Below are 12,765 nucleotides of genomic sequence, written 5' to 3' on the forward strand. Positions count from 1 at the left end.
CCGTTTGACTTGCCATGCAATACCTCAGTGTACATCCTGAGCGAATGAGGTCAGTACCAAAGTATTTCAGTATTGTCACTTGTTTTTAAAGTTACGCTTTGAGTGTTATATTGTTTTTATGTTTTACATCAGTTAATTTCTTTTCTTAATATTGCAGTCAAGAATTAGAGTTGAAATGTTAGTGACATCATGGCCTGTGCGGCTAATAAAGGTTGAAGGATGGTCGGTAGCTACATAGGTTTGCAGATTAAGTACGGTGTCACCCTCAGTCGGATGTCATCTATTCTTCCTCCACAGTGCTAATGGAAGACAAATAAAAATGATGACATGCTCACATGAATTTCCCCCACCGTGAGGCTAATAATAATGCAATATCTAATCTGAAAACGACTTCCTCTGCTGCTGCCCAACTCTGACATGCCAGAGAGTTTGTGTGGTTCATATATAAGGTACTGTTGACTGTCCAATCGATTACTTTTCATCATTTGACAATAAGTAATAATTCAATTGACACATTATAGTACTCACTTGTACTGACAAGATGCTGACTCCATATGTTTTGTTCATATTTAGCTTTTATTATGCAATGCATTTAGTAAATACAGTACATACAACTTAGTGCCATGATATGGAAAAGAAAATAACTGTAAAAATTAATTAAAGCACGGTAATAGACAATATTTTGACAATGAACACAGATCAACAGGGTCTAAAAGAACATTTCAAATGCTACAATAAATAATATCACATATTACATAAATACACTAAATTACTCACAGCTTATTAAGGACATGGCAGTGCACTACGTTATGTAACATCACACTTCCTGCATGTTTCTAAAGGTGTCGAACAATGTGCTCAATACAAAACTCCCTTTGGGAGGAAATACATGTCAGCGACATTGACAGAAGCATCATATTTTTACTTTTTTATTTAATTTATTTATTTATTTTACTTCAGCTTGTCAGATGATTTCATGGTCGGTCTTGTTTATGTATCAAGGTGATGTACCACTCCTTATATGAGGCTGTCAATGCTGTTTTTGTAGACCTGAGGAGGATCTTCAATGTCAGAGTTGCTGGGGGGGGAAAGGCAAAAGACAACAGATAAGCTAAAATTAAAAAAGTCATTTTAAATATTTGTCATATTTTACATTCATTTTATTTTTAGAAATATCTCATGGAACACTACCCCAACATGTTTTATTATTTGTATTATTTGTGTTTTATTATTACCCCCCCCCCCCCCCCCAAAAAAAAGGAAATTGTAATTTTTGGACCAATTAAATAAAATTGGATAATCACTGCTGTATAGTGCATAAAGATGAATCTGATATGACGTCTTACCTGTTGAGCTCAAACTTGGTTGCCTTCCTTCTCATTCGCCTCAGGAGCCACATGACCAGAGACAGCGTAGACAAGGACACAGCGCCTCCTATCGTTGCACCAGCTGTAATGGCACTGAACTCAAACGTGGACTCTGCAGAAACAGTTCAAATAAACGTTAACGATTGGCTACCCTAACTAAACTATTAGAATATTTCCGCGCCGTCTGGTCCACTTTCATACCTGTGCACGTTGGAGGCACGACGTTCCACTCGCCTAAATGTGTGCACGCCATGCTGACTGCGCCTTGGAGCTCGTGGCCTTCATCGCAACTGAACGTGCAGACCGTATCGTGAGGATAAGGACTCCAGGATGGGAGAAGAGATGTTGTGCAGTTCATATGGCCTCTTTTGGGCACTTCGGGGGCGGAGCATGTAATTGCTGCAGATAAGGAGGTGAAGAAGAAGGTATTTAAGCATGGTAGTAGTAGCTGGTGCTACTCTAGTTGCAAAGTGTAAGTCATGGCATACTATTTCTAACAAAGCAGTACCGCTAAATGTGAGCTTACAAATTTGTTTGTTTTTTTGTAATGACGATTTCTAGTTTATCAAGTCATAAATAAATCTATATACTGTGTCCTCTCACCTTCGCAGCGCGGCATCATCTCGCTCCACCGCGCAGCCGACGTGCACGTCACAGTGCTCGGCCCCGCCATCCGATAGCCGAGGTCGCAGCTGAAAGTGCAGCTGCTCCCGTAGCTGAACCTGGCGTGTGGATCAGCTCCACAGCTGACTGTGCCATTGTCTAAGTGGAGGAGAGCAGGGCACTGGACGGCTGCGGAGAATTCAAAAAAAGAAGAGGAAATCAGCACTCTTGCATGCAGTAATGAAAGTTGGGTTGTTGTTTTTTTTCCATGTGAGGATTTTCCATTCACCTTGACATGTAGGAGGAAGTTGTGACCAGTTTTTGGTGGAGGTGCACCTCAAGGGTTCCGGCCTGCTGAGCTCGTATCCCTCCTCGCAGGAGTACTGACACAGGGAGTCAAAGGCCAAGTCGCCATACTTGCCAGCGCAGACGACGCTGCCCTTGTGAGGGAGGCTCAGCTCGCTTTTGTTGCACTGAACCACTGCCATGTAGCACATAAACACAATTAGTAATACTGTAATCGCCTGCAAAGATAATGTTCTAGGATGAGTTTCAATTATAATTAACAATTACAACACATTTTAGGGGAGCTGTCAATTACTTGTGAACAGCATTGCATGCTTGTAACAATAGTAGAACCTTACCATGCTCACACTTGTCTCCATAGAAGCCTTCAAAGCACTGGCACCTGTGGCTGTTTATGGTTTCCACACATTCTCCATGGACGCATGAGTCTTTTTGACAAGCAGCTGGGACAAGAAGAAGTACGTTACATGTTTGAACGTTCACCATTTCTGCACTTTTTTTTTTTTTTTTTGGTATTGCCATTCCTTCCGCTCACCTGTGTAGCACAAAGCTGTTTTCTTCTTCCTGCACCTCTCGTCGTTCCATTTCCCGGGCTGCGAATTCCTCTTAATGTACATCTCCACGCAGTCCTCGCTCTCGCCGAGGATCTTGCCGTTCATGCCGTTGTTGGGCTCCCCCTTAGCCCAGTTGGTGGCCTCGGCCGTGAGAGACTTGTTGGTGCCCACCCACGTCCAGGTGCCGTTGATTTTACGGATCCCGATCCAGTAGTAGGTGGCCTTTTTGGGCAGCCAGCTGTTGAGATGGCCGATCTCCTCCTGGTTTTGGATGGCCACCATGTCGGTGTAGTACTCCTGGCACCACGCTCGGGCGTGCGCCCAGTCCATGGTGTTGTTGGAGTAGAAGTAGGACCAACAATCGACTTGCATGGAAAAGACTGAGAATGGAGGCACACAACTATATATTAGAACAGTGTTTCCCCAAACTTTATTGAGCCAAGGCACATATTTTACATTCAAAACGTTTTTCAGAACAGTACCAAACAAAAAGGTTTAAAAAATATATACTTTATACTGACATAATTTCTCAATGTATTCATTTCGTCCCACCAAAGTCCACTAGTTTAATGCTAACATATAATACGAAACGTCATAGATGGGCCAATGGAAATTAACATCTAAGTTACAGTAATTATAAACCTTAAAACAACTGGCACTTTAACACACTGGGAACAGCAACACATACAAACAGAGCATACAACAATACTCAACCGCTTATATTCTCTTTGCTCTGTGGAAACAACTGACCAGAACAAGAGTTTAGTAGGGGACCTTCTCTACCTTTCTTGATCTTAATTACGCTGCATCTCAAATGTACTTGACAACAGGTAGATACACATTTTAATTGTACCTTCTGCAATCTGGTGGAAACGCATTTAATTATTCTGCCTGTCATGATACGTCACCGGCATTGATAGATGAACACAAATACAACATTTGTAGTCAATAAATAATCGTTTTCAGATAATTAAATGAAATTGGCATAATTGTGATTGAAAATCACCGAATTCGAACCCAACTGATAAATATAGAATAGGCAATGATAATGTAGTTTCGATTAGAGATTGCACATACTTGAGACGGTAAATGCCAAGCTGATCCACAAGCTGGACATCTTGGATGCACGGCTCTGAAGTAATCCACAGCAGAATTCCTAAAAACATAAAATAAAAGTCAAGGATGAAGTCAGTCAATATACCGCAGTCTACTATATTCTCATTGAAATGTCCACACTCACCATTTTACGTGATGGAGTCTTTCAGTCTTAAGTGTTAAGTCTTGTTGGTTCAATGAGTGTGTGAGATGATTGTGGCTTAAACCTGCGCGCCGCCTGCTTTTATAGCCCCTCGTCCGTGTGCTCCAGCTTTCCGGTAAGCAGGCGTTAGCCTTTTGGTGGAAATTCCCACCTCCTTCCAGCCACTACTGCCCGATCAACACCATATCCGAAAAAACAATTCCAAAGGGGGAGAAAAAAAAGTAAGTCTCATTGTCTTTGGCGGAAGCGCCTGTTGATACTATTATTTTGGTTATAATTATCAGAAATGTTTGATTGTTTTTTTGGCAGATTATTGCATTGCGTACTGTTTTCGTTTTAGAGAAAGCAGGCAATATTTTTAAAAAGGGGATATTATTTTAAACTGTTTTAAAATTCCTTGTGTGTTTTTGACATATTTGGCAAATCATTTTGATTCTGATCATAATAATGATAAAAATCTAACTATATCATAATAATATCTACATATGCAAATACATACAAATATATTTTATTCTGCGTATATATTTGGGAAACATATATGCTCCGCTTGATGAGAGGAACAAAATTTAAAAAATGAAAGGAATACAAAGTTATTTGGATATTATTCATGTATTGATACGTATTTTCCTTGTTGTACTGTCGTAAAATGTAAACATGTAATAAATGCTTGGCATACTGTACACCATAGCTTTCTCTCAATTTAAGCTTGTTTGTAAAACAATTTTGGCAAATCCTGCTAGTGTACAAATAGGGTATGGCTTGCTCATAACCATAAGTACAAAACAGAGAATCAATGCTGTGTTATCTTTGGAAGCGATACAAAACATGAATGTATAGAACACATTGCATAGCATATAGTCATCATGGTGATTTATTCCTGTAAGATGCACGGAAGGATGTAAGCGCTTCAAATGTCAGGGGAAATACACAGACTAGCACATTACCTCTTTAAGAAGAAAAAAGAAAAAAGAAAAGAGAAAAGTGACAACAGAGGAAAGGCAAAACAATGCAATGGCAGCCACTTAAAAGACTTGACTAGTATTTTAACGGGGATAGGGGAAATGTAGTGCGGGAGCCGAGGCGCCTGCTGGCTGACTGCGTGCCTTTCCAGAAGTGACAGTGCATTTCCTTCCTGGCTAACCTCAAACTTTGCATGTTGTTGACACCTCTTGACCTCCACCCCTGCCCCTGAAAAATAATACAGCAGCATTTTATTGGCCTCAGAGAGAAATTCACTTTTTTTTTACTTTGTTGGAACTTCCATGACAAATGATTTTTAGCCTTGTGCTGTTTGTTGTCGTCATATAAACTGGATGACCAAATATTGTAAATATGAGTTTAACTTGTTCTGTGACCATGCTTGTAACTGAAAATACACAAATAATCTTTTCCCTGTAAAATTAATGGAAATCCCCTTAATCCATTTCAGCCTACCCCCCCAAAAAATGTTTTTGTTTTTAATAAGAATAATTGCACTCTATAATATTGTAATTCATAAAAACATACAGTAATGACATAATTAAATAGAATGTAAATAATTAAACTGCTTCCCCACATTTTTTGTTGTTCTTTGCAGAGGATAAACACTATAGGCCGTGTGAGTATTGTTATATATTCAGTTTATATGTATTGCTTCGCCCTATGTGTTCAAATATCTGTTGCTTGAGCGGTTATAACAATGCAACGCCAATACTATTCGTTAGCCCGTCTATGCCGTTTCACAGCGTTTGATAGCATTAAGCTAATCGGACTTATCGAAAGCAAAACTATATGGTTGTTTGAAATACGCAACGGTGCAATTCTCTTTGTTTGATGTTTAGTTTGACAGTAAACTACAACAGTTGCAGTGTTATTTGAAGAGTTGTTTGTTCCCACCTGTCGAACTGATGCTTGTCGTGAAGTGAGTTGAGTTCACTGGCACCGTACAAGTGCTCGTATATTGAATTTTTGCTCAAAGTCAAAGCAAAACTAAACGAAACAAAAATGACCGAACGACGGCTCGTATCTCCAAAAACACTATTGTACAAATATTAATATAGTATAATTATACCACATCTATCTATCTATCTATCTATCTATCTATCTATCTATCTATCTATCTATCTATCGTGCGGTACTGTAGGCTACTGTACAGTATTGTAATATGGTGGCACTTCCACCTTGCGGCCAGTTGGGGTCACTAGTGTGAGCATTAAACTTGTTTTGCGGGGGAGGAAAGCGGCTCCTGTCTCTTTAAGACCGGAAGTAGATGTTGGACTCCTTATAAGGCGTTTGTATTTCCTGAGCACGCTCGTCTGTAGTCACAACGTCATAGAAATAAACAGTAAGAATGTCGGAGTCCCTGGCCGCAATCCCCGATGTGGAGATCGATCCAGAGGGAACCTTCAAGTACATTTTGGTCCGAGTGAAAGTGAAAGACGGCCATGTCAGCAAAGACATTGTCCGCGGTACAAAAAGTGCAGAGTATCACAGTAAGTCGACGGAAATATCACAGCTGCGCACCATTGCAGAGGTGTCCGACTCGTGCTGTAGGTCTACATTGGTTTTTACTGCACCGTATGCAAAATGCAAAACAAACTGCTTATCTTTTGTGTAAACAGTGACACGACCTAAAATGAAACTTTAACAGCTTTTCTTCTTAGGAAATAAACGATGCAGACGAGTGCAGTTTGACCAGTGTTAATCATGCTATTAAAACCACATTTGTTATTGTTTAGGAGAGTCTGTATGAAACCAGCTGCAAGTTTAAACATACGGCGGGTTAAACATGTTGTCTGCTAGTCATGTTCTGCGCTGATCGGAAAAGATGACCTTGATTAGTCCCACAACGGGGTAATGTGCAAAACTGTTCGCCCAACGTGGGGCTCGAACCCACGACCCTGAGATTAAGAGTCTCATGCTCTACCGACTGAGCTAGCCGGGCTTAGATGGTGATGGAAAACAACCACCTAAACGTGAGTGGTGGCTCAATTTACTGCCATTTCAAAATAAGCTATTAATGTCCAAATCCCTGGCAACAAACCTAGGAGTGAGTACACCCCTAGGTAAAAAATTGGGCCCAATGAGCTATTTTCCCTTCCAATTGTTTATGCATTTGGTTATTTTATGACCAGTTTTGAACAGCAGTCAAGGTGAAATTCTGGTAAGCTTTCAAGACTCCATAAAATGACATGGAGTTGGACACCTCTGCACTTGTGCAAATTATAGCGTGAACGAGCAAAGTGCACCCACTGGTGGAAATACATCAGCATTAGTATCCAGAGGGGGCTATTGCGAGCCGGTATCTTTTTACTCACACATGGCGTGCTATGAATTATTTGCAGATCATATTTTTGAGAAGGTTAAGCCAGCCGTGGAGGCCTTGGGGATGGAGTGTCAGTGCCTCGGTGGAGGGAAGATAGAACACAAGAGTCAAGAGAAAAAAATAAGGGTATTTGGAGAGTCCACTGTAAGCCATTTTTTTCAATCCAAATTAGACCAGAATTTCAATATTATGGATTAAATGTCACATTTATATGGTTGCGTTGCCGGAACACATTTGCATCTATTGCGATCTAATACAAGAGCTGTATCAAAATATACGCCTTTACAAATAGTCAATTTTCATACATTTCAGGTGACTCGCATGGCCAAACAGCACTCAGAATAATGCAATACAGGTATAAACTACAGTCTCATTTGAAGCTAAGCATTATGATCGCTGTAAAAGCATATTCCTGACGCAGCTGTTGTATTGGATTGCATTAGGATGTGAAGCTGTTCCTAACATTGTGGCTGGTAAGTGTACAGATAGTCTCGACACAGCTTCTTTTTGTGTTCTCAGGGTTTCGGTAAAGCAGACCATTCCGTGTCAGCGGACAAGTTGAAGAGCGTCTTCGGCGACTACGAGATCACCTGGAGTGACGACAAAAAATAAGCTAAATTCTTTACATTTGCGCTCATGAAAAAGCCAGGAGTCAAACTCTGTACTTGTTTATTTTATGTCATAAATGGATCAAATGCAATTGTAAGTCAGTGCAGGTTTTATTGTTTTTCAAGGGTTGGAGGGATGAGTAAGCCTTCCCCAAAAAATAGAATGACTCCTTCATACTTTTACTTTTAATTGACTGTAATCACAATCAGAGGCTGAGTGCCAAGCGTAAAGTCCATACAGGAAGGAGCGAGACATTTAGAATCACATCCTGTGATTCGGAGGAAACGTTTCAGTTTTTATTGAAAACCCTAAAGGGAAAGGGACGCTTTCTCTTATCGCGGTTAAATGTTTACATTTGTGAGCTGTGTGAGATTTAACTTAAAAGGTCTTGCTAGACTGCAGGCGCCAACAGAAAATACTGCCAAAATAAATCGAAGCCAGGAAAGTGGAACACTGTTTTCCAGAATGATGGAAAACAGTGCATTTAAGCACGCATAAAAATAGGCTGAGGAAAACATTGAATACTCTGTTTAATTAAAATATCAATTCTCAAAAATGTTTATTTTTCTTTGGTCAGGAGTGGTATGTGCAGTGACTGAATTCATCCTCAGAATTTTCTCTCAGAGCATCGTAATGAATGAGTCCACAAGCGTGTTGTGCTTTTTCTTTGTATTGTTTGGTTTTTGTTTATTTTATTTTACTGTGACGAGGTTTTCTACATTTTCCCGAAATGTGTTTGGTCGATTTTGGCATGGTCCAATGAAACAGAGGTTGAACTTTTTGACTATGATTCCACAAGATATTTTTGCCACAAACACAGCACAGAAAATCACCAAAAGAAGACCGGCATCATGTTTTGGGCCTGTTTTTTTTTTTTTTTAAACTGCGTCCTATAAGTCAAAGGTGAAGGAATTATGAAAAGTTCAAAATAGCAGTCGGTGTTAGGACAAAACTTTCATGCTTGTTCTAAAAAGCAAAAACAAAAATGTCAGTAAAAGCCTACTAGAACATCTGAACTTTATTTGGGGTTAATCATCGGCACTTTAAATGGTGGCTGGTGTGTCCTGACTCCCATTTCTCATGAGTTGGAATATGATTGGTCAATTCTGAAAAAAGCCACATCCTGGTTACAATAGAGTGTGCACACTTGTGCAACCCCATTATCTCAGTTGTTTCTTTTTATTTACCCTCTTGAAAATAATCATTTTTTTTTAATCAATTGAGTTGTACAGGTTATAGGTAACATCGAGGTGGAACATTTTGAAATGATTTATCTTGGTCTCATTTTTTTTATATCACAAAAAGCTGGCATTTGAACAAGGGTGTGTTGAACTTTTTATATCTATATTGTTTGCCATTTGATAGGGTCTAGCTCACCTGCTATAGAAAATAGATGAATATCAATGAATATACAGTATCGTTAACTTTCTTTGTGACAGTTCAGAATGTTAAAACGTTAATGTACTACTGGCGTCAGTTTGAGCCTGGAACAAATTAATTTGTTGGCAAAAGTGGCTAGTGAGTGTAATCCACTAAAGTAATACATTTTCTGAGTATAGGATCACCGCTACATCCTACTTCCTGGTGTTTTCCCACAATGAGTTGACAGAGTTCCCAAAGGTGCATGTTGGCGCTTCAGCACTGGAGCCATTTTTATCATCGCCTACATTGTTTTGCCGTGAATCTACCTTGAAGAGGAATTTGCGGCCTCCTCACCTTGAACAGAGGGCCCAACATAGCATGCTGGCAACACTGCCTATTAACCTGTGACCTTGAAAGAAGAAAAACAAAAGGCTGTCTTCCTTCCAGGTTGTATCCTTACACCGGAGCCAGTTTCCTGTGAACCGATAAACTTTCCGTTATCCTCAAACAGGCAGAAGCAGGGAAAGGACTTCGCCTGTAAAACTCGGCCCTCTTTTCTCGGAAAACGTATCTGCTCCGCTTTAGTGTCTGACAGGAGGAAATGTCATCCGGGCATGCCCATAACAGAAAATTGAGGTTTGCGCATTGTCAGAAACCTTATTCGGTTCCTTCAAATGGAAACCGGTGAGAATGAGGCAGTGATTTATCCCAGCCAATCAGTGAAGAAACATGACAGAAATTAAAAGGAAAAAAAACTGACTGCTAAAAATAATATTTTGTTTAACCTTTTAAAGGGGACATACTTTGCCAAAGCAACTTTTTCTTGTATTTGGGATGTAATATTGTCTCCATGGTGCCTTGGTAAACATGTGAAATATGAAATAAATTTGTTCACACATTCCTGAGTTCCAGACGTTTTTGTGCCAACAGGCCAGAAATCAGGTCATTCGAATTTCTCGAGCATACCTACGTCAGTAGCGAAGATCTCCGCCTTCCCTTTCTGCTCCTAAGCCAGCGCTGTCAGCATAACAAACACATGTGCTTTCACAAGTGGGTCTTCTACACGGAAGTAACCAATCAGAGAAAAGGGGGCAGTCTTAGCCAAATATGGGCAAAGCGGATACAAAACTGGGTCAAACAGAAGTAGCGATCAGAGGAGTCTTTTGTGGTCACTCATATAACAAAACCAAGGTGTGTTTTGAAATGAAATTGACACTTTTAGACTAAGTCCATGTTAGAGAGTCACTCAATTGAGGTCTAAATACCCAAAATCCATACGGGACCTTTAAATAAGGAAAAAATGCACTCAACAATAATGTACTGCATAAATACACATAGTAATGACATTTTCACACAGTAATAACACCTGCAAACAAAGAAAACGGACACAATAAAGGACTGTATCTTATGTATTGTCCTTACTTGTTCTTCTTCTTTGGAGTTTATTGATGGTAGGAAAAACAGCTTAAAGGTGCTTTATCGCCACCAACTGATATTGTCCTTCCATAACAAGGAAACAAATCCCTTTGCACAATGGTCATTGCACCGGACAATTGCTATATTAGTCATTCAAACGGCTCTAAGTGCTAGAGGACTCTGCATCATTTTGCACAATTGTCAAAAAAATAAAATAAAATAAATACATTTGTACCGGCATTACCAGATAACTAGCAACCCTTTATTGCAAAGTGTTCTCTGTCAATTGATTGTCTGTTGTCGTACTGGAGTGGCTCCAACTATCGGAGACAAATACCTTGAGTGTTTTTGGGACATATTTGGCAAAATAAAGATGATTCTGATTCTGATCATGGCCGGCTGCTGTTAAGCTTGCAGCCGTCATCTTGCGGCGAGGGTTCTGAAGCGCACTTGTATCTTAAAATTTTGCCCGTATCTCAATTGATCGGCCAAGGGATGGCACACATCTCAAAAACTTTTAAGTCAAGGTACACATATCTCAAAGCAGTACTGTACCTGTATTCTCATAGCCTAAGACGCCACAGCAGGGCAGGCAACCCAGGCGAGTTCCTAGTGTCCCGAGCTTAAACAAAAGATATCATGGTTATTTAAAACACTCAAGTGAAAATTGATCTGTCTTCTAAATTTGGCACACCTCAAAGAGTGTTGTTAACAACCCTGTCAATATTTTTACGATTAAAACAAATCACCTTGTGTGATAAAACGAGGCTTCAAAATCATGACAAAACACGTCGTCACAGATGTCACTGGAAAATGTCAAAAGGTGCTTGTGGATCTTATCATTTGGAGGCTCACTTTAAGTTTCCCAAAAGAGAAGTCAATTCCTTCCTTGGCCGACGGCAGCAGACACCTCCGGCGCTCTGCCGGGAAACACAGCGCTGTGAAGTTGTGATTACATTTAAATACATCTCTTGAGAAACAATAGCTTTCCCGCACACTGAGCCCATCAGCTCCCACACAGCAAACTCCACATGAAGCTTCCAAATTCCTCAACATGTTATTGTATGTCGTAGTGGGCCCGTGGACTATTACAATGTTTGATTTTTTCCCCCCCCCAATAGAAATATAGTGTGACTGTTGACCCGTTAAATTATGTGACCTAAAAATGTTTAATTTATTCAATTCCCTTTGCTATATGAAGGTTATTGATGTGTGTCTGAAGCTTCTTTTTTTTTTGACACACCTCATACTTTACAAATGTTGGATGGATATGAGAAAACACAATTCTAGGCAATTGTATGGACTAATGATCATTATACTAATCATTAAATTGCACACTGATTGAGGAGTATCTGTAACATTTGCACAACCAACATTGTCCCAGATGATCGCACTACTCGTCACTTTACACCGCATACACTCCTTGAAGTATCAGCGCCCTTTGCACAATGGTCATTGCACCGGACTATTGCAATATTAGTCATTCGAACTGCTCTAAGTGCTAGAGGACTCTGCATCGTTTTGCCCAATTGTTTTTTGTCAATGTCTTTATGTCTCCAAAGTGTTCTGTAAATTGACTGTCTGTTGTACTAGAGCGGCTCCAACTACCGGAGACAAATTCCTTGTGTGTTTTGGACATACTTGGCAAATAAAGATGATTCTGATTCTGATTATTAATTCAATTATAACTAATTGTAATATAATAATAATAATAATATGCCCAGAACCAGGTGAGTGATCAGAGTGAAGGCAAACAGTATTACTCATAGTATCTCTAACAGCTATTTGCTTTTAATCCGTTTTTTTTTTTTTTTTAGAGGAAACATCCAAGGCCCCTGTTGATGCATTTATTCAAAATTAAGAAAAGTAATCAAATGTCATTCGTTATATTTCGTTGAGAAAGTAATGGAAATCATTACACTACTATTACATTTTCAACAGGGTAACTTATAATTGCACCCAACAAGATTTCCAAAGTAAATAAAG

The 12,765-nt window shown here is 39.7% G+C and overlaps 2 protein-coding genes and 1 non-coding gene across 3 annotated transcripts; 1 reads left to right on the top strand and 2 right to left on the bottom strand.

Moving 5' to 3' along the window:
* Positions 1-568: 568 nt before the first annotated feature.
* Positions 569-4,138, bottom strand: LOC133406308 (E-selectin-like). The gene is made up of 9 exons (XM_061683824.1): positions 4,071-4,138; positions 3,908-3,986; positions 2,812-3,210; positions 2,615-2,719; positions 2,260-2,451; positions 1,971-2,159; positions 1,569-1,766; positions 1,347-1,479; positions 569-1,078 (listed from the first exon to the last, which is right to left on the bottom strand). Exons 1-9 carry the CDS (start codon positions 4,071-4,073, stop codon positions 1,018-1,020), a joined length of 1,359 nt encoding a protein of 452 aa, XP_061539808.1. The 5' UTR covers positions 4,074-4,138; the 3' UTR covers positions 569-1,017.
* Positions 4,139-6,373: 2,235 nt separating this feature from the next.
* On the top strand, positions 6,374-8,092 carry si:dkey-51e6.1. Its single transcript, XM_061683538.1, has 3 exons — positions 6,374-6,559; positions 7,412-7,536; positions 7,912-8,092. Exons 1-3 carry the CDS (start codon positions 6,418-6,420, stop codon positions 8,002-8,004), a joined length of 360 nt encoding a protein of 119 aa, XP_061539522.1. The 5' UTR covers positions 6,374-6,417; the 3' UTR covers positions 8,005-8,092.
* Positions 6,939-7,011, bottom strand: trnak-cuu (transfer RNA lysine (anticodon CUU)). Its single transcript has one exon. It is a non-coding gene; the product is annotated as a tRNA-Lys (tRNA).
* Positions 8,093-12,765: the final 4,673 nt, after the last annotated feature.

This window comes from Phycodurus eques, chromosome 8 (assembly GCF_024500275.1).
Source record: "Phycodurus eques isolate BA_2022a chromosome 8, UOR_Pequ_1.1, whole genome shotgun sequence".
Taxonomy (NCBI): Eukaryota; Metazoa; Chordata; class Actinopteri; order Syngnathiformes; family Syngnathidae; genus Phycodurus; species Phycodurus eques.

What these genes read in the sequence shown, in the direction of transcription:
- si:dkey-51e6.1 (XM_061683538.1), top strand. Translation starts at nt 6,418, where the DNA reads ATGTCGGAGTCCCTGGCCGCAATCCCCGATGTGGAGATCGATCCAGAG. An exon ending in AAAAAGTGCAGAGTATCACA is followed by an intron (nt 6,560 to 7,411) that starts GTAAGTCGACGG and finishes AATTATTTGCAG; the next exon opens with ATCATATTTTTGAGAAGGTT. An exon ending in GGGTATTTGGAGAGTCCACT is followed by an intron (nt 7,537 to 7,911) that starts GTAAGCCATTTT and finishes TTGTGTTCTCAG; the next exon opens with GGTTTCGGTAAAGCAGACCA.
- LOC133406308 (XM_061683824.1), bottom strand. An exon ending in ACTTCCTCCTACATGTCAAG is followed by an intron (nt 2,160 to 2,259) that starts GTGAATGGAAAA and finishes AATTCTCCGCAG; the next exon opens with CCGTCCAGTGCCCTGCTCTC. An exon ending in ACCAAGTTTGAGCTCAACAG is followed by an intron (nt 1,079 to 1,346) that starts GTAAGACGTCAT and finishes TTCCCCCCCCAG; the next exon opens with CAACTCTGACATTGAAGATC.